We start from the raw sequence: 22,526 nt of genomic DNA on the forward strand, positions 1-22,526 counted from the left end.
CTTTTCAGTTCAACCTGCAGTCACTGTGATTGGAAACCCTTATACATTTTCTCCATACTTCACAGGGAAAAGGTGTTCGTAGATTCACCAGAGTGCAGATAGGACACACTATCCTGAAAGTATCCCTTGCACTTTGTCACCTTTGCTCACACAACCCAAGAGTAATTACATCTTTCAACAGAATAAACTTCACAGTGGCCTTTCCCTGAAGTGTGCTCAAGCCCTGTGACAGTGCCATGCCTAGTTCAGCTTGTGAAGACTGTACCCATCAACAGGGAGGGAGAGGTCATCTACAACCCCTGCTGACGTATTCAGAGTCCCTGACAGGCATGCACTACTGTTGGGTATGACAGACATGTGGAGCATGACATCTTGAACAGACTTTGACAGGAGTAAATGCTGATGTTCCATACAAATAGTTTATCTCCTTTCTGATTAACAGATTCCAAATGGAGATCATTTGGCTCGATTTCATCAGACAGGGCAAATATCAAATTAAGGAGTGCACCTGCGCCCCAGTAAATTGTATCCCCAACCTCTTGGCAACACCTCAAAGGGCGCATTAATCAGTGAGAAATCACCTCATCTTCCAGTGCACGCATGAGGTAACAAGTACTGATGCAATCTCCGCTATTAGTGTTGGTATCCTGCGCTGCGCATGCGGCCTGGAGCGAAGGCGTGTGGAAGTGCCTTTCGCATGAGCCAAAAAGTGAAGTGCAAGAGGAATGGATTCACTAGCATCTTATACAAACCAGTGTGACTTGAGGTCCGCTGGGTCAGATTCTGGGAACATCCAAGCCAATATTGTTATTCTGAAATCCAGGGGACTTTAAACGCTCTCACTATTTTCCATGGGAGCGTGGTCTTTGGCTTGCATGTCTGAATATTGGAAGAGCTGGCCTTGTAGGGTCTGATGGAAGTATAACCATGGGCGACGAGAACAACCCCTGGAGACACTGCTAAGCCCCAAGTAAATATGATGTAGTAGTCCACCCAAGAGCAACAGAGGGCTGGCTTGTGGGCCAGTTAGGCCTCCAGTAAAATAATGCATGAGTTTTACGCAGGAGCAATAAAGGTCCAAACCTCTGGAGGTACTGTTAAACCACCAATAAAACACTATGAATTTCACCCAGGAGCAACAGCAGTCAGAATCCCAGGACCCAATGTTAAACCACTATATGTTATGCACTTACCACAATGTACTCATAGTATAGCCGAATGTCGATCTGCTTATTTGTATGTTGTGGTTTGGCAGAGAATACCCATAAGAAGGTGTTAGTCAACCAGAAAGGTGAGTGGCGGGGTGGGGGGTGGAGGGTGGGGGAGATGGGGACAGTGGTCTGGGCAGAGTTTCTGGTACTTCCAAGACTCCAACAGGCTCAAACAGGGAAGATGCTCTTAATCTTCTGCCTTCCACCTGGGCATTCAGTCTGGATAGCTGGGCATAGGAGCCACAGAGGATGATGGAAGCTGTAATGACCGAAAGGCTGAAGCCTTTGTACATCCAATCCAAACAACATCAGGCCTTGTGATAGGATAAAGAAGGAAGAGATTGAGGAGAGGCCAACTAGGCCACGTTACCCACCAGATGGAAAGAAAAGGGAAGACAGCCGTGTAGGCATTCTCAATGGTTAGGAAATCAGCAAAGATAAGAGTTGGGGCACAGAGAATTCATGCAGTGGCTCCTTGTAAGGTGCAGGAATCCTTTTAAAGTAGCTAGTCTAGTTTTGTGATGTGTATTCTGTCTGCCCCAGATATTCTAGCCTCTAGGATAACTTGGCATGATCCACTCCGGTTGGAGCTCCAGAGCCAAGGTTAGCAGTGCCCTCTTTGAAGCTTCTTCTGAAGTGTCCAGGTAAGGGTTGTGAGCTTGAGACAAGCACATTATTCTGATACCTCAAATATAAATCAAATTATTGGAACAAGGCTCCTTTTTGACATTCTGTAGTCTTTATACTTTTTGCCTCGTTAGATTGCTTCGTATACAATCATGCTTGAATTAACTGATCTAAACAGGGGAGGGAGCCAGGCTGCCTGCTTCCTGTTCCTGAAATCGTAAGCAGGAGAGCAGGAGCAGCAACGCGGGACCGGGCAGCGACAAGGTATGTGATTTTTTTAAATGACATTTTTTCCCTCCCCCACGCAATCGCGAATCCCCCTCCCCATGGCACAACAACTCCTCCCCCCGTGCGACACCCCATCCTCCCACCTGGCAACACCCCCTCCTCCCACCTGGCGACAACCCCTCCTTCCACCGTGCAACCCCCATCTTCCACCGTGCGACCCCCTCATCTCCCACTGTGCGACCCCCATCTCCCATCGTGCGACCCCATCTCCCACCGTGTGACCCCCATCTCCCACCGAGCGACCCCCCATCTCCCACCGTGCAACCCCCCCATTTCCCACCGTGCGACACCCCCATTTCCCACCATGCAACCTCCCCCCCCATTTCCCACCGTGCAACCTCCCCCCCATTTCCCACTGTGCAACCTCCCATTTCCCACCGTGCAACCTTCCCCCCATTTTCCACCGTGCAACCTCCCCCACATGTCCCACCGTGCAACCTCCCCCCCATTTCCCACTGTGCAACCTCCCCCCATTTCCCACTGTGCAAACTCCCCCCCCCCCATTTCCCACCGTGCAACCTCCACCCCCATTTCCCACTGTGCAACCTCCACCTCCAAGCTGCTGCTGTTGCCGCCACCGCCCGCTGCAGATCTGCAGACTAGGAAATCCTGGAGGACAGATCTGGCAAAATGCCTGTCTTTTGCGGACCTGGCTGTGCAGACAGTAATGCTTCGTGAACATGTGAAGGAACGCCCACGTTGCAGCCAAAATTGACACAACGCATGCTAGCACAGTGGTTGCAGCCTTCACTCTGATAGAATGAGCATGCAATCCTTCTAGGGGTTGATTTTTGGACAGCCCATTGTAAATCTTGATGCATAACACAATCCATCGGGAGATGTTTCTCTTTTGCACCGTTTTGCCCTTTTTTGCTCCAGAGAAATCAACAAATAGCTGGTCATCTTGTTCGTAATCTCTGGTCTGGTCGATGTAGAAGTTAAGTGCTTTCTTAAGGCTGTTCTTCTTCCTTGGAGGGATGAGGCAGTGGCTACAAAGTTGGCAAAGTGATGGATTGCCCTATGTGGATGGGTGTTTATCTGGGAAGAATTAAATATATGGCCATGCCATAGACATCGCCTGAAGCTTGCAGACTCACCTGGTGGATGTTATGGCAATGAGGATGAGGAACGCCGCCTTGATGGTGAGCAGACAGAGACTGTACCAGTGCAATGGCTCAAAAGAAGTGCACATCCAGAAAGTGAGGACCAAATTAAGGTCCCAAGAAGACATGACAAATGGTCTTGGCGGATACAGATGGGTCAGTCCTCTCAAAAAACAAATCACAACCGGTGACGTGAAGAGGAATGGCTGATCTGGCAAATGTAAGAAAGCTGAGAGGGACAAAAGTTGCTTTTTGTTGTCAATTTTTCCATTCAGATCTCTGTCAAGAATAAATACAAATAAAATTGCAGCTCAATAAATCTATGTACATACATTTATGTTTATCAATGTGCGGTAAGTGTCAAAGTAGAGCAGGAGGGCTCCAAGATAATGCATGGAAAGAGGAGGGGATAGATCTCCTAATCTTACTTGCTACCTGCATACAGAATCTTGTGTGTGACCAATGGAGAGGGTTCTCAACATTAAGCGCAAGACCAGCATAATGTCTACTCCGAGGATGAGTCATCAGGCCTGCTCAGGACCAATGAATGGTCACTGTTCAATGATTTGTGCACATCCGATGTGGCATCCAGACCATGTTCCCCATCTGAAGCAGTGTCTACACCCCCTCCCCCCCACCTCCCATGTCTTGGTCCTCTCCATCTTCCAGCTCCCCTCTGCAATCCCCCAGTGCATCCAACATGCTCGACTGTATTTCAGGGCCAATCTCCGTGTGTTCGTCAGTGCGCCCCCTCCAGAGCCTGTATTCCTTTGCCACCACCCACTCCAAAAGATCTGCCCTCCATTTAGTGAGAGCCAAGGGGGCGCGGTTGGCCCAGTGTATTACTATACAGCGGCATGCCAGCAGTAGGAACAGGTGGGCAAACTTATATCGCATTTTTCTCCCCTTATTAAGGAGGGGCAGCAGTCCCAGCAAACAGTGATGGATTGAATTTTCCAGTTACCCTTGTCACCCTATGTATCTCCTCACGCACTTTATTCCACTTATGTGAAAAGTTGCATGCAATTCCACGCAATATGACACAAATCTGCAGGTGTGATACCGCATCTACTGCACCCCGCTGACCTTGCTGGGTACGCCTTATACAGACGAGATGGTGTCAGATATATGTGATAAAGAAAATAAAAGTGCACTAGCCTAAAACAGGCACTTGCGCTTGAGCCCTGCACCATTCGCTGTCACATAATTGCGGCTTTAATTCCCTATCCCAAGCTGCCCGCATCAGATTTCAAGGCTATGTTTAGTTGGGAAATAATGCCCTTAAAGAAGCCGGTATACAAGATTGCTGGAAAACATGGGCCGCTCCGGTTCCTCTGGGAATGTGGGCAATATTTTACAGATAGTATGTGATATGCTTGCAAATTGCAGGAACTGTCGGTTATCAATTCCATAGTGCATTTCCACTTCCTCCATGGCCATAAAATTACCTGTCAAATACAAGTCTCCTGCCTTCTGACATCTCCCTTCTATCCAGCCCTGGATGTTCATAGACTCACGGATGAGCGTGAAGGGCCACAACCACCAAAGCGGGACTTACAGTGCCTTCTTTACAGCTTTCCTATTCACATGCTCAGGCCACAAGAGCAACACAAAATGGGGTTCCCGGCGGTAGTCCCTGACCACACATCAGCAACTAAGGCAGCTGAAAGTGGACCCTGACATCAAACTCTTTTCCCAGTTGAGGTCTTCATCACACCACATTGCCACGTACTGCAAGAGATCAGCTAAATAATACAGCAGTAGATCAGGGGAGTCCCAGCCCACCCTCGTCGAGAACCAGCTTCAGCATTTCCAATCGAACCCTTCACCTTTTGCCCGCCCATATCAGGTCAACTAATAACTTATCTATCTGAAAAAACATTGCCAATGGTTGGGCATAAAACGAGCTTTGCATTGTGTAGAAGTAATGAAGTAGGAGGACCATTTTTCTTAAAGTCCCTCTGCCCATCACCCACAATGGAAATAGGCTCCCAAATCGGACGGAGTTCGTGAAGCCTTCCAGGATCCTACCCATATTTAGGTCATACTGGAGATTATGATCTTGGGTGATTTGGACACCGAGATAGCTTAAACTACTTGTTTCCCATGGCATTCAAACTGTTGGGAGAACTGCCTCCAGAGCGGCCAGGGGAAGCGCACCATCTTGTGTTGGTTGATGCGGAGTCCCGATACTTCGCCAAAATGCTCCAGTAACTGCATAAGAAGGGGCACAGAGTGTTCAGGATCTCTTACATATATCAACGTGTTATCTGTGTACATTGACACAACATGATTATCTCCCACTGGGATGCTCCAATCGTGTAGTTGGTACCTAAGGTATATTGCTAGTGGCTCCATTGCCATCGCAAATAGGAGCGAGGACAATGAGCAGCCTTGTCGTGTTGCCCTTCCGACATTGAAGGCCTCTGACCCCTCCGCCCACACCCTTGCAGTGGGCAGTCTATAGGCAATTGGTCCCAACACAGAAACCTGGTCCCCAGTCCCATATATTCAGCACAAACAATTTCCCTTTTCACTTGTTATATTTTGTAACCATAAAAACTGTTGTTTACAAAACGGTAGTAAAACTCGGACTCCTGTCCCTTAAATATAGATGATGACTGGACCTTACGAGTCACTCTCAAGTTATCTTTATCCAATATTTTTAATTGACTGGATATTCCTTGATATCAAATAGGGACTTGTGCGAGTTTGGAGCCTCCGCATGCAATTCAGGGTCTATATTTAAGGGAAAGGAATCAGAGTTTCACAATAGTCTGGTCAATTTCATTAAGACACTTTTTTCATGGAAGATTCACATGAAATTTCTATCAGTCGTCCAAATTCTCTAAACCACTAAGCATTGACTAGATGGTTTGTAAATTAAAAACAACTCTGGAAAGAATACTGCCCTAACCAAGGTTTTTACGGGCTTGAATAACAACTGATGTCATATAGGCTCTCGTTCTGTCTAAGAAGCATTTATCCTGTTTAAAATAGTGAAAATTATTGAAAACTTATCATTTGTCCTGAAGAAGGTGATGAGAATTTTGACTTTCACCGAAACACTGCGTTGACAGTCTCAATACAGATAGTTCTTAAAGAGTTTTTTGGAACAACAGTTTTAATTAATATGTCATGTTCCTCTAAATAAGGTTTGATAATGGAGTGCCATGGTTTTTATTATAAGTATAACACGAATAGGATGGTGTATATAAGGTTCTTTTTATGTATAAGATTTTAAATAATATGCACATGAACCTTTTACAATCTACTTTGCATTGGTAGAATGTAATTATAACAAGTAATACATTTTTCAGTTTATAAATGTAATTCTAATTGCAGAGAAAGAATACAATTTATGCACATACATCTATCCCCAAAATATTTTTCTCATTTGTAAGGGGCTTTTCACTGTTATCATTTAGATTATTGTAATTGTAATTCTATGTTTACTAGTTTTCATTGAATATCACAGGATTGTTTTTTTTTTTTACCAGACAATAGAATGTTCCTCTTTGGGCTTTACTCCCGTCTTTTATGGTTAGAAAATATAACAAGTGAAAAGGGAATTTGTTCATGTTGACTTTATATAAACCCCGTCCCTTTTCTCTGAATAAGGGTAACTCCTTGCGTTTTGGCTGAAATCGGATCTCTCCCTATTCCCGTTAGCAAAACAAAAAGCCTGGGAGTCATCCTAGATGACCGCCTAAATTTAGGCAAACAAGTCAAAGCAGTAATCTCGTCTTAATATAATGTGTTAAGAATCCTGAAGAAAATCCTGATATTCCTACCTCCTGCAGCCATTAAATCAGTTATCTCCACACTCATACTATCTAGAATTGATTATTGCAATGGCCTCTACTATGGCCTGCTGGCCCAGTACTTGATCAAACTGCAAGTTTTACAAAACTCTGCAGCAAGACTTTTACTGGAACTTCCCAGACACCAATCAGTCTCCTGTGCATTAAAAGACCTTCATTGGTTGAAGGTCAAACACAGAATCACGTTTAAGCCACTTTGCCTTACTTACAGAGCCCTTCATAGCTCTGGACCCTTGTTTCTTAAAAAAACCTTAACCTGGGATACGCCTACTAGAAATTTAAGATAGTTAGGCGCTTTTAAAGTCAATTTTATCAAATTTAAAAAAGCAAAATGAAGTGGAAGCAGTTTTGTGCTGCAAGCATCAAGAGCTTGGAACCTAATCCCTCTCCCCCAAAGGACAGCTCCCTCCCTTGTCCAATTTAGAAAGCATTTAAAGACATGGCTTTTTAATCAGTAGGTTTTCCCCTCTTACGCAGGCTCCCTTGTTGTTCCCAGGACTAGCGCCAAGACACTTCCGGGAAAACGCTGCGCTCTATAAATTGGCTAACATAACATACAACATAAGACTTTCCAAAGGTACAAGCCAGAAACGTGCGCCGAAAGGCTTGTATGTCCAATGCCACCAAAACCGCAAGAGGGACAAAAGTTCACCCGTAACTGTTGTCACAGCAAGGCCTTGCTGTGCTAATGAAAAACAGAATGTAAGAACATCAGACAACTTTGCATTCATAGGTTGAATGTTACGAGAAGAAGACCAAACAAACTTCTACCAACATCCTGCATAAACAGCTTATGTAGATGGACCCCTGGCTGCCAAGATGACTCCAACCACTTCGGGAGGCAAATCTAAAGTCAGTAACTTGTTGCCGTTCAATCTCCAAGCATGGAGGTGTAGCAGGATTGGATGACAGATACTCATGGACGGAAGCTCTGGGTACCACACTCTCCTTGCTCAGTTCGGGGTCAATAGGATGACTTGGGCCTGGTCTTTCTTGATCGTTTTCAACACAGGGGCGGGAAGGCGTACAGGTGTCCAGCGCCCAAATTCAGATAAAGGCATCTACGAGAACTGTATTGAGAACTCCAATCCGCAAATGTTTTGACAGTGTGTCTTGTCTGTGGTGGTGAACAGATCGAGCCAGGGTTATCGTCATTGATGGAAGATACCCTGCGCCACCTATGAGTGTAACTGCCATTGGTGATCTGCTAGGCAACATCAGCTTAGTTAATCTGCAATGGCATGTAAAGATCCTGCCAGATAATGGCCAATCAGGGAGATGCCCTGTGCATTTAGCCACTTCCAGAGACGTAGAGCCTCCTGGCACAGTCCCCATGACCCCGCTCTGCCCTGTTTGTTGCGGTACCACGTGGCAGTTGTGTTGTCTGACAGAACCTGTACCTGTTCCCCCTTGATGATCGGGTGGCTAAGTGAGCTAAAGAACAATGATGGATTCAACCCAGATCTGTGACTGGGGATGAGTGCCTGAAAAGTTTCAGCGCTCCGTCCATCATCTCCTTGTGTTTGCTTTGTTCACCCTAAGTTGACAGAGTATGCCCAGACGTGGGTCCCTTGCTCAATTTGTCACTGGATTCAAGCTAGCCTGGCTGATGAGGGGTGTTACCCTGAACCCGGTCCCAGAATGCTTGTTTCCCGTTCAAAGAATACCTGGCTTGGCAGTTCGGGCTGGACTGTTCCCATGAGGCACAGGGTCAAGACCAATTTGCATATAGCTGGGCCTGAACTGAGGTGGCAAAGTTAGCTAAAGAACGATGATGGATATAACCCAGATCTGTGACTGGGGGCGAGTGCCTGAAAAGTTTCAGCGGTCCATCCATCATCTCCTTGTGTTTCCCTTGATGATCGGGATCATTGCCTTCAGTATCAAGAGAATCACTAGCACCTCCAGCTTGTTCATGAGGAGGTGAGCTTCCGTCAAAGACAAGAGTCCTCTGAATTCTGCCTCTCCCAGATGACCTCCCCAACGCAGCAACAAATAAGTTGTGACAACAACTAGCTCTGGGTGGGGTAGAAAGAGAGGTCTGCTACTCTTCCAACTGCAGTAGGACTGTCACACTGCAGAAATTTTGCGTTTTCCTCCAACACCTGGATAGACTCTTGACAGATCCCTGTGGTTCTGAGCCCACTGAGACTTCAGATCCCCCTGAAGAGGCTGCATGTGCCATCTGTCGTGATCCCGAAGCAAGATGCAAGAAGCCCTGAAGCCTCAGAGCTATTCTCAGAGAGACCCGGGTCATGGGATGAAGCATGGGGATCATAGCCCGAATGTCCTGTGCTTATTAAGGCAGAAGAAAGGCTTGGAAAAACACTGTATCCAGATTGGCTGCAATGAAGGGGAGTAACTGCGAAGGAGTCAGGTGTGACTTCAGCATGTTGATGGATAAACCCAACAATGTCAACAGGTTGGCTGTTTGGAGGTGGCTTACTACTGCTTGAGGCACCTTCAATAGTCAGTGTTTCCAAAGCACCACACTGGCTCTGACTGACCTACCCAGATAGTTGTTTGGGAGCAAGCTCAACCTCAAGCAGATGGAGTATTTTAATGCATCCTGGCCATATGTAATCAGGAGTTGGAGGATAGGTCTTATATTATCGGAGACAGATGACAAGATATCTGTCACTCCGTCCCACAACGCATGCGAATATCACCCTAGGAGGAAAGAAGTGCTGACGAATAGTAGGGCAAAACAGAGAGGAGTACACTCATTTTGCTAATGTTTCCATCTGTTTCGACTCTCCGTCAGGGAAAATAGTGGGAATGCATTGGTGTTCAGATGGCTCATGGACATCCGAACTACCAGGCTCTCCCGGCTAGGGTGCTGGAGCAGAAAACCAGGGTCCCCAGGAGATTACATCTGTTGGCTTGCCACTTGTATGGGGAGGCAAGAGCCTGGTGTAAAAAGTAGATCTTCTCAAGTTGTTTAAACCAGGAATGGTTTATTAGGTTCAAGAGATAATAAACCCCATCCATCACCAACTCCTGCAACTGCCAATAGCTCGTTGCTTACATTCTACCCCAGCTGAAGTTCCAGACATTCCAAGTTCCAAATCCAATGGCATAGCAACCTAGAACCAATGCATATGCTAATATAAGAACACTACATCATCTCCCTTCTCAACAAAACACAAAGAACATATAACCAATGTCAATACAATAAAAGAGAGAATTATACACAAAAAAAAATAACATTCAAAGTCATTGAACTTAGCAGCGTGCCGAACAACCCTGCGAGGTCTAACAAATCTTTGAGGTGTACCCGTTCCTTGAGATGAACCCACATCAGAACCTTCTGAAACCTCTCTGGGTTGACACTTTGCAACCCTGTTCAAGTTCCAAACTTTATGATTACTGATTTTCACTGCATTCTTGAAAACCTTGATCACTCTGAATGGGGAACTAAACTTTGATTTAGATTTGCCTAAACGGGGAGATTTTATTTTCACCCAATCTCCTACAGAAACTACTGTGTACTTGACAGCTCTCCTTTCATCATACCATTTCTTCCTTTTTTCCTTAATCTCACACTCTTTCTTTCCAGCCCGCCACACTACCAGCATTCTCATCAATTAACAGTCTCTTAGAAGACACCCATGAAGGACACACTTCCATGTTAGCTACTCTCCTTTTGAACAAACGAAATGGTGAAACTCCTGTGGAGGAGTGAGGAGTAAATCTATACTCCCTAACCTTTTTCATCATAGCTACCTCCCAGTCCGTTCCACTTGCCACCGCATGTTGTACCGCCTCTTTTAACACTTTCACAAATCTCTCTACCACCCGATTGCTCTCAGGATGATAAAGAGCCGCCTTCTTATGTTTAATGCCTCTAGAAACCAAAAAGTCCTCGACTACCACAGAGGTGAATTGTACACCGTTATCAGAAAGTATAGACTTGGGAAATCCTTCCCTTTCAAATAAACCATCCAAAAACTCAATCACCACTGAAGATTCTACAGAAGTGACAATCTTAATTTCAGGCCAGCGAGAGTACATGTCTAAACAAACCAGAACGTATACGTCCCGTGATTTTAATCTAATGGGGCCCAAAATATCAATAGCTATGTCCATCCAAGGCCCATCTGATTGCTCCCTCACCACCATGGGTTGCGTTGTACATTTCAACACCTTGTCACTGCAAGCACACTCTGAACAATTCCTGACTTCTCTCTCAATCCACATATCCATGGCGGGCCACCAATAAGCTTCTCTTAGTCTTTCCTTAGTTTTCACTATTCCCATGTGACTGGCATGTGCACTTTTAGTGAGTTCTTCACTACACTCTTTCTTGTCACACCACCCCTTTGAAACCATATTAATCACTTTTTGCAGAAGTTCATCCTCAACTAGGGCCTTTTTCCAATCATCTTCAGATACAATTCCATCACTCAGCAGACATACGTCAACCTCCTCCTCAAATTCTTCCCCACCAAACTGATCATGTTCTTGTGGTTCCTCACGCACTGTGCCCAGTCTTGACAGACAGTCTGCAAGTATATTAGAGACTCCTGGGAGATAAGAGACACTGAAACTAAATTCTTGAAGTGCAACCACCCACTTGCGTATTCGATGAGACATGAAATCAATGCCTTTTTTTGTAAAAACCTCCTTCAACGGTTTGTGGTCCGTTAGGACTTCAAACCTGTTGCCCCAAAGAAATTTTCGTAATTTACGAATAGACCAATATATAGCCAGAGCCTCTCTTTCTACAACGGAGTAGTTCAACTCTGCTCCTCGCAAAGGCCTGGACATAAACAAAACCACTTTGTCTTCCCCCCCTGACCTTTGAAATAGAACTACACCTAAACCTTTAGAGCTAGCATCAGTCATTAAATAAGAAACCTTTTTTGGATCAAAACTACTAAGGTCTTGTGCGTGATTTAAGCAATACTTAAGGTTCTTAAACTCTTCTTCACAAGCAGTAGACCATATAAATTCACAACCCTTTTTTAAAAGTTCGCGTAAATGTCTGGTGACCAGTGCAAAATTAGGGACGAATTTATGGTAAAACTCCGCCATTCCTAGAAGTTTACCAGTTCATCTTTATTCTGAGGAGAATTTAGCTTGTAAATAGCATCAACTAGAGATGGCTTGGGCTTAATTCCATTACTAGAGACTAGGTGACCTAAATATTCGATTTCACCCACATCAAATTTGCATTTATCCGCTCTTAAGGTTACTCCTGCCTCACATAACTTTGTTAAAACCATCCTCATCCTTGTATCATACTCTTCAGAACTGACCCCAAATACAAGAACATCATCCTGATATATTTTGATGCCCACGACACCCTGCAAGACACGTTCCATCACTCTTTGGAAGACAGAAGCAGCGGAAATTAAGCCAAAAGGCATTCTCAAAAATTTAAATGTGCCAAAAGGCGTGACAAACGCAGTTACATCTTGAGAAGAGGGGTGTAATCTGACCTTATGGTAAGCAGAAGAAAGATCGAGAGAAGAGAAATGCTTCGCCTTACCAAGTGAACACAGCATCTCATTAATATTTGGCAAAGGGTAATGATCCACCACCACAGCCTTATTGAGTTCTCTCAAGTCAACACAGAGCCTGGCCTCTCCATTCGCCTTACGAGCCAAAACTATTGGAGAAAGCCACTCAGTGGCCTCTACTTCTTCTATGATTCCATTGTTTTTTAATTTGTCAAGTTCGACCTTCATAATCTCTTTTGCCACTAGTGGAACATTTCGAACTTTAGCCACCTTAGGTACAGAGCCAGCTTTTATTTTTATTTGGTGCATATAATTTTTAAGACACCCTAATCTCTTGTCGAAAATTTCTGGAAACTCTTTTACCCATTTATTACATCCCGCCGTAACCTGACCGACAGTAGGCATGTCCTTTAAACACACCGAAGGATTTTGATTAGGATCCAAAAAAACATACAGGTCACGTTGATGGAACCAACTCAACAGTGAGTCACCCTTCATTGAAACATAAATTTTTGCAGGAACAATTCTTCCTTTATAATCAATTGTCCCCCAAAACCATCCTAGAAGATCAATAGTTTCTCCACTGTACCCCTTTGGTCTTATATCAGGTCTCATCAAGGAAACCTTGCCTTTTAAGAATTGATCAAAAAAATTCTTTGGAATCAACGTCACCTTTGCCCCTGAATCAAACAACATTTTTACAGGTGCATCATTAATTAAAACAGAATCTATGGGTCCGCCAGACCCTTTAATTTGGCATATCTCATTTTGATCACCCTCATCCTCAAATAAATAAACCTCTCTAATTACAGCACTTTGTAAAATGACCTTTGCGACCACACATTTTACAGATAGACTTCCATCCAGGACAGTCTTTAAAATTTGCAACATGACCTACATTGCCACATCTAAAACATTTAACTTGAGAATACTTTGAAACATTAGATGGATTATCAGACTTATATGAATTTAAATTTGACTTAGCCATAGGTTTTGAAGTTTCATGTAAGTTCTTGTCTTTAGTACTATCCACTTTCAAAACAGCACTTTGCCCTTTTCTAATAGAAGAGTCCTTATCCTTTTGAATCGCTTCAAGACACACTTTTGAGTGTTCGTATGTTTCAGCAATTGTGACGACGTCATGCAAAGAAGGATTATCCTTCTGCCACAAATTGTCTTTAGCTTTATCAACACTGCATCCTAGCATCATTTGGTCCCTGAGACGTTCTTCAAGTGAAGCTCCAAAGCTGCACGTAGAAGCTAACTTGCGTAGTTCAGTAATATATTGTTCAACCGTCTCTTCAGATTTTTGCATTCTTCTTCCAAAGTGGTATCTTTCTAAAACCATGCTCACTTTTGGTAAATAATGCAAATCAAGTTTCTTTATAGCAACTTCAAATTCATTGAGTCCTGATGCATCACCATCTGACAAATCAGGAAGATGCTCGAAGACTTCTTGCCCCTCAGGACCCAAACAATGCATCAACAGGGAGGTTTTCCTCTCTGCGCTGAGTGAGGTTCCACAAACACGCGCATAATGACTAAAAACTTTTTTCCACTTCAACCAGGGTATCGCAGGGTCACCAGGTGCAGACAAAAAAAATGTTGGAGCAGGTACGTTCTGCATTGTCAGATAAGAAACCCAGTAAAAAGTTGCGTAGGGGAAAAAAAAAAAAAAAAAGAAAACCACTAGAGAATATATAAGTTCAATGTGTGGCTCTGGTGTTGCGAACAAATAAATAAAACCAAATTAAACTTTGACAAATGTGAACTTCACTACAAAAGGCTTAATTGGCACTTCCAATAGAGAGATAATGCACTAGAAAAATCAGTCACTAATGTTCAAAGAGGTGTGCGCATCACCGGTTGAGTAATGAGCCAAGGCAACGCGTAGCTTTTAATACGGTGTGCGCATCACCGAAGTAATGCGCTGGAGATGTGTTTTATAATAAGCTTGTACACGCTTATTTATGCAGGTGTGCGCATCACCGATTCCGTAACGCGCTGAATGTCAAGTCTGCACACCTATAGACACGAATGCAAGAGCATCAAAGACTCCGTAATGAGTAACGCGCTGAATACCAATTCTGAGCGCAGGGTCTAACCAAGGTTACGGACAATGCTTCGAAAATCCAAGATGGCCCCTTTACGTAACGTCGTTGCGTTGTAGACGCTCTGTTTGCAGGGGAAGAGGTAGAGTCAGCACAAGCGCGCGAGAGCAGAATTCTTCTGAGTCTCGAGAAGAGAGCGCGAGGGACTCGGATTTATTCAAGAAAAGCTTTCGAATTTCCTCGCACCAGGAGACTTATAAAAGGTAGCAAAAGACTCACTTCACATCCAGAGACCCCCAGGAACCTGCTTCTCTTCAGAAAGTCATCGTTTTAAACACAGGAGACAGAAAAGCAGCTCAAGAAAGATACGATGCTTTTCTCGCTTTCAATTGATGTGTTGAGGTTGATCTCTGAAGCGTGGGAAGTTCCAAGCATCGCCAAATGTAAAAAGTAGATCTTCTCAAGTTGTTTAAACCAGGAATGGTTTATTAGGTTCAAGAGATAATAAACCCCATCCATCACCAACTCCTGCAACTGCCAAAAGCTCGTTGCTTACATTCTACCCCAGCTGAAGTTCCAGACATTCCAAGTTCCAAATCCAATGGCATAGCAACCTAGAACCAATGCATATGCTAATATAAGAACACTAAACCTGGCTTCGCCCAGGGGCTCATCAGCACATCAGTCGGGACCTATTATAAGGCAGTAGAGGTTCTTGACTGGTTAGTCCAGGTTTGAGGACCTCCATAAAGACACTTGTCTTAACTTCTGTAGTTGGGAGAGTGAGGCCTAGCATCTCAATAGACCTTCAGAAACTGTAGCAAAGGAGGCAGGCTCCTCCGCTGCAAAGGCTGGATTATGGGGAAGAAAAGTCCAGTGTCTGTCAAGGTGTCTAAACCACCAGCTTTCTTTTGGTCATCAAAAAGGTTCTCATAATTTTAAGGGTCAATGATATCCTTATGGTTATCCATGTTAATGTCTTCATTATAAGGAGCATATGCTCCTGGGTCTGAATGTGCATCCTGGTGTGGTCTCAGTTGTGATTTGGAGTCAGACAGAATTATTGTCTATGGTTCTGGCATTGGTGAAGTCAGTAATGGAGTCCGGCTTGGTGGCGTTGATTGTGGAGATGAGGATGGCTTTAGATGCTGCACCAGGGCTGAATGAGCCAACGGTAACCCGATTGGAGCACACTTTGGATCCTGGGGACCTAAAGGCAAACCAGACGGACCCAGTGGGGCACCAAAGATGGTGTTTAAGACCTGCTACAACTTGTGGAGCTGTTGTAATGTCGCTGATGGCCTGAGGAGATCAGGGTGCATTGGGGTCAGCACTGCAATCAGTTCCAAAGCGGGGGCACCACTTCTCCGCCTCAATGTGCCCAGGGTGTAGCACGCCTGAATGGCAGGTTGACAGAGACCCATGCTTGGAATTTTCATGCTTTTTTTTAACCTTCCCCAACTCTGACAATGAGCGGTCATGGGAGCAGCCTTGGGAGCGAGAGCGCGTCCGGCCCATCAACTTTGACTCGGACCATTTCTTTCACTTTATGTGGAATTCGGAGACAGCGAGTCTCCCTTCGTTGTCATGGATGGCTTTGAGATTCATCTTCATGCAGCAATTTCACAACGCCAAGAGGTGTTTGGATCCAAGATGCCACAGACCAACATCGTGGGTGTCAGTCACCGACATCCGTTGATGACAGTTGTGACACGGCTAAAAATCCTATAGATTCTGCAAACTGAAAGCTTTGAGGCAAAAATGTTTTGTCAGTATCGCAAGATTTAAGATGCTCCGGATCACAGTTGGAAGGCGCGGAGAGAAAGGAACGGATATCAGCATGCAGAGGTGGCGCATACACGGAGGCCACAATGTCACATCAGGGATGGGACCGCTATGACGTGGAGCCGCTCGATGTCCCCACACGCAAGAATTGCTGGAAAAAGATTCCAGATCCAGTCGAACACCCAGAGAAATTCACAAGGTGGGAAATCTGCAGATAAACGCTCATATTAGAAGGTCCTTTATCCTTATTTGTTCTGAGAAATGCAAAGAAAGCAATACGTGGCTTGGAAGAAAACCAATTGGTCCTTCACTACCATTTGAATATCACATTAAATCACTGTCAGAAGAGCCTGAATAAAAGAAGAACAACTCTTGCACAACATGTTTACTTCGATTCTCCAAACACTGGCATGCAGCAAAGTAATCAGACGTGCACAGTAAGATGAATGCTCTTCCATGCTCATGTGGACTGTAGAAGAACGTAAGATAAGAAGAAACAGACGGGTGTGAGCCGGGGTTACAACCGTACATAGTAAAGATATTGCACATATAAGGGAGAATAAAGTGCTAAAGAAAAGACATCATTACTTAAAAAATAAAGTAAGGCTAAAGTTAAAAGAACGTCAGAATTTTTTATTTTTAAAAACAAGGAGATAAAAACATATTTTGAAGTGCTCTTTACCATTTGCATACCTCCCTTAACACGGGCCCCGCTGTGAGAGAGACACACACACACACACACACACACTCGGACACACACACACACACTCTCTCTCTCTCTCTCTCTCTCTCTCTCTCTTTTAATCAGCACTCACAAGACGTACAATACATTTCTTTATATTCAACATTCATTGCAAACATCAAATAGAAAATTTGGCAAGTTTCTTTAGATGTAATAGCACAGTGCTTGCCAGACAAGCTTTTGAATAAATAATTTTTTATAAGGTGTGTACAGAATACATAGACTATGAAACCACTTACAAAAACAAGCAGCACATTCATTTTCATCTTAATTATTTGCTATATTTATTTATCAATCCATAGGGCATTGTGCGACCCATTAAAGCTCTTTTGTGTTTCACGTTTACAAATTTAAAAGAACTATGCCAAGGTTGTAAAATAACGGCCGACGGACATAAAAAAGGAACTCTAAATTATAAATTTACTTTAAAAAATATAAAACAATTATACTGTTTTTTCATATATTTTAGCTAAACATCCTGCAGTACAAAATAATTAAAAAGCTTGCTCCAAGAAAGATTATTTTGCATTCAACTTTATTTGAGAATTTGCATATTTCCTTCTTTTCATTTCATTCTTATGGTACCTCAGCATTCAAACACATCAGATTAAAAAACCTAAGCACTCTCCAAAACGTATGACATTTACATGAGTTGATGCATTTCTTTTTTTTTTAAATAATATTTTTAAAGTACGCAGTAGCAAGTCAGACCAGGCCTCAAAAGGAGAATCTACGACTCACCTTGAATTAGAGCAAAGATATTAAAGGCCTATTTTGCAAGTGCTTTTTGTAAGGTGCAGAAGCAGACTGCATTGGTTGCTAGTACTGCACTAATATACATATTTACAATAAAGAATCTTTTAAAAAAATAATAAATTCCAGCTAGTTCACATTTTCTCTTCCTCTCTAAGGGTTTTAGTTCCACCACAGCCTTGGCCACAGGAAGCACAGCACAATGATCAGCTGTTGTTGGTCCTCCCATGTGGTACTGGTACTCAAGTACGCAGGACTACGGTATCTCTTCCTCTGCAGAATACCTTTGAAGTCAAACCTGCTTTTTGGAAGCTGAGTGGCTGGAGTCCTGAGATAATAGCTCCAGTGTGTACGTGGTGATTGACACATTAAGCTTTCACTGACGAAGACATCCCTTAGATTTTTCAAATGTGTGCCAACAGCATGGACTTCCAGAGAACGAAACAATAGATTAAAAACCAGAAACTGCCAAAGCCCTAGCAGCTTTTCAGTCTAGGCTGAGTAATATCAGAGGTTTTCTTAATGACGCTTACTCTGTCTGGCTTGCTGCTCATGGACGTGGAAGTTCCCACTTGGGGGACAGACACTGTTTCAGAGAATTTTGGCCACGAGCTGTTATACGGCAGAGGATGACTTTCTTCTTTAATGGTGACCTGGAGATCAGGCTTGGTGGAGGTCACAAATGTTGCAGTGTTTGAAAGAGAATGGGCACCTCTTGACAAGGGAATGTACTGTTTTTCGTCTTTAATTTTTTCCCAGTGAAGACGAGCCTATAAACAAAAGAAAGATGTACTGTTTAGGGGCATATGATATACGTTTTACAGTTTAAACTTTGTAGACATCACAATAAAAATCCCATAGAAAAAGGCAAAAAAAATATTTGTGCTATTGTATGCTTCACTCTTCTTTATCCCTGTGGACATCTGCTTGTACCAACTTGATAATCGTTAAAATAATTGCGATATTTCCAATTGACCAGTGGTCAGGATCTCCTCGGCCCTTGTAATGTCTATGTCACCAATTTATTGCTTAATTTTCTCTCGCTTACCTTCTGGTGTAAATGTTTACTTTACTTACCTACTTTATCTGAATAGACTTTTCAAGGTACTCGGATATTAGCCATCAATATATATTTGATCATTTGTTTTTGCCTATTATCTTGCTTTGATAGCTATTTCAATCTCCTTCAGTTGAGCAAACAATTCGATCAAGCTTGGGGTTTCAAACTCTTATTGTCTGTGCGTGATTAGCCTCAAACTCCCTAAGTACAAAGAACTCCTGGTTTTCTTGGATATCCACCTTTCCCTAGATCTGCAGGCTGTGCTGACCATGTCAATTTTAAAAGTAAGAGATAAATGACATCTTGTCACGTACTATCAGATGAGAGGTCATGTAGCTATGCTTTCCTTTGCAACACACCCCACCACCAAATTCCTGCAAACTGTGATTCTGTAACTATTTGTAATTTTATGACTGTATGCCCGATTGCTGCCTTGTTGGAAAATGTATCATTGATACACTTGGCACAAGTTAGTTATAGTGAAAAAGTTAACAATAACGGGTATGGGTATGAAAGGTTCATGGGGCAAAGTTATTTCCAATGCCACAGGCCTGATCTGTTTAGTATCAAAAGTTATGACAAAGGCAGTAGGCTTGTTTTATTTATAGTGAAAAGCATTTGCTAAAGCCACTAGGCCTTCAACGGTGACACGTTATTACACTGCTCAACAGGCTGTAGACAGGTCCATGTGTTGGTTATGGACAAAGGTAAAGGCAACCTGCCTTATTGGTTCATTGTCGAATTCCTTAGATTTGATTGGTATATTATGAACATTTATGACAAAGCCAATAGTCCTTACTTACTTATTGTAAGAAACATATGTTATAGGCAATAGGTTTTTAAGGGTGGATTGTTATTGCACTGTGGCCTTTTAGGCAGTTATTACTACTGCAGGCAAGGGTTTGGGTGTTGGTTAACTACTCAAACTAACCATTGTGCTTGAAAATTGTTTCTAAGTATTATAATCCTTAATAGCCCTCCTTACGAGTGGTTTTATATTGTTTGAACTACAGTAATGGTGTACATATTTGTAACTGTAATACTATATACCTGGTGGTTGCTTGCAGGGAAAGAGCATGCTAAATATAGTAGATCTGATTGGTTCATTGGGCAAAGTTGAACAAGTTACCAGCCTTCGGTAACACAATTTTTGGTGGATATGGTAACCTTTTTATTCCTCAACTTCTGAATTCCCCCAGGTGCCAGACTGAATCTGGAAATTTTTATGGAGCAGCTCCTACTTGCTGACAGTTGGTGCCCTCGGCACAATGGCTTTATCCCAACTCTGGAGTTGTATATAGGCACCACCCTTGTACAGTGACATAACCTTCTTTTCTAAGTAACTTCAGCTACCTCAGATGCGAAGCGAAAGAAGAATCATTAATCAGACAGTGTGCTGAATGTAAAATGAGACCTTATGACATATCAGAAGTCCACTCCATATGACGGAAAGAAGGGTGGGTCATGAGAAAACTGTGGTTAGACAGAATGTCCTCTAGAAAGATAGTAGAAGATAAGGAACTTGTTCTTCTGATGTATTTTTTCAACTGTAGATTCCTCACCATCTGGATATGTAAGCAGTACCCGCTCAAAAGGAGGTGGGACTGAGGAGTGGACTTTACATCAGAATGTCTTGCAGGACAGAACGTGCAACATGACTCTCATAAAGGTGTGGACGGATGCCAATGTTGCAGTCAAGTAGATTTACAGTACCGGCACATCCCTAGTCAAAGCTGCAGTGGGTGGTCTTGGCTCTGGCGCTCAGGAAGTTCTTTCTTGACCAAGGCATTGCACATCTTGATACAGAGAATGATCCATTCTGAACTGCCTTTTAGCACTGGCAAATCTGATAAGAATATGGTCATCCACTTGGTGCTCCTGAGTCCAATCTAACTGAAAACTAAAGGCACTCTTTGGATTCTACTCCTTAGAGGTATGTGGCAGAGAGAAGAAAGAAGGGAAAATGATGGGCTGATTCGCATTGAAGTACAACATTACTTTCAGAAGAAAGGATGCCCGAATCCTGAGCACTAACTTATCTCAGAAAAGGTTTCTGAGAGCCCTGCAGCTCACTGATGTAGCTTGTTGAAGTGATCAATGAGGAAAATAGTCTTTATACAGCAAACTCAAAGAAAAACTGTGCATGGGTTCAAAGGTGTGTACATCAAGAAAATACAAATCAAATTAAGGTACAGCTGCAGCATAAAAAGGGGGGGGGGGGGAGATGAAGCATATGTAAGCCATTTAAAATAAAATTATTCACAATTGTTGGCTTAAAGAAACCGATCTGGATAGGCAAAAACCGAAAGGCCAAAAGGACAGACAAGTAACTTTAATGGTGTCCATGGAAAGTCTTTACTGCGGCATAGACGAAACAGATAGAGGTACATCAGAAAATTCTGCCAAAAGAGGATTAACCCAATGACCCTTGAATCAGGCCACAAACTGCGCACTGTGGCACAAATAGATCTACTTGGTGGACCGGTGACCAGCGGCCAAAATCATATCCACTTCCGTAGGCAGCTTAAAACCACCCAACTGGTTCTGCTCAATTTCCAAACATGGAGTTATAGGTTGTGGAGGTTCAGATGAAGAACCTAGGCATGTTGTTGGGAAAGGGCCTCCCAAACAGGTAGGCAGAGGACAGATGCACAGACACAAGAGATCATCGTTGCAGACTCTTCTAACCAAATCTGCACTATGAGGATGAGATGAGCCTTGTCCCTCCGGACCTTCTTCAGGAGTCAGAGAAGCAGAGGTGAAGGCACATAAAGGAGACTTGAATCCCACAAAATGAAGACTGGGTCTCTCTTAAGGACCTTCAAAGCGGAAGCTCCAGGGCACAAAAGGCGTCACTGAGCATTCTCAGTAGAGACTAAAAGATCGACCCAAGACAAACCCCACAGGGTGAATGTAGCTGAAACTACCAAGTGCAGACAAACGGTCTGTGAGACTGCATCAGATGAGGTCGCCTGCCCTGGCGCGGAGGGAGCCTGGTAGGTGACAGACCGTTAGGGGAAGGTCCAATTACCTCCATAGTCTCAGTGCCACATGGCACAGCATATGCAAGCTCACCCTTCCCCCGCCTACTGCAGCACCAAATGGTGGTCACGTTGTCTCTTTTTAATTTTTTTATAACCTTTATTTTAGATGCAATTGCAGCATCTGAAAGAGACACGTTAGTGATAGATTCCTTACCTTAGAATATCCCCAGGCGTCAGACTGGATCCCGAAAGTTTTTGTAGCAGTGCCCCTACACGTCAGTAGGTAGCTTTGTGCGGCTCCATGTCTGTCGCTGGCGTCGTAAGTGCCGAGATGACGTCACGGAGACTACTTAGGCGCCACCCATGCGCGCTGACGTCAGTCCTGTACACGACTTTCCGCACCAGGAACGCAGAGCCATGTAAAAAACTGACCACTGGTGCCAAGAAACTAGGGCCCTGAAAGGGATGAACTTAACCCTAGAAATCAGTTCGCAGAACGGGGAGGATGGGTGGGGCAGTAAGGAATCTATCACTAACTTATGTCTCTTACAGATATATCGTTACACAAGTAGTAACTTGTGCATCTGAAAAAGACACGTTAGTGATAGATTCCTTACCTTAGAATAGATACCT

At 43.6% G+C, this 22,526-nt stretch overlaps 1 protein-coding gene across 2 annotated transcripts in view; it reads right to left on the reverse strand.

Annotated features, from left to right (window-relative positions):
• Positions 1-16,966: 16,966 nt before the first annotated feature.
• IRF2 (interferon regulatory factor 2) overlaps positions 16,967-22,526 on the reverse strand; it is a 348,737-nt gene continuing 343,177 nt past the window's right edge. For both annotated transcript variants that reach the window (XM_085641901.1, XM_085641900.1), the window contains exon 9: positions 16,967-18,619. In XM_085641901.1, coding sequence (XP_085498027.1) covers positions 18,326-18,619 — 294 coding nt within the window. In that variant the 3' untranslated portion in view covers positions 16,967-18,325. The remainder of the gene's footprint in view (positions 18,620-22,526) is intronic.

This window comes from Triturus cristatus, chromosome 2_2 (assembly GCF_964204655.1).
Source record: "Triturus cristatus chromosome 2_2, aTriCri1.1, whole genome shotgun sequence".
Lineage (NCBI taxonomy): Eukaryota > Metazoa > Chordata > Amphibia > Caudata > Salamandridae > Triturus > Triturus cristatus.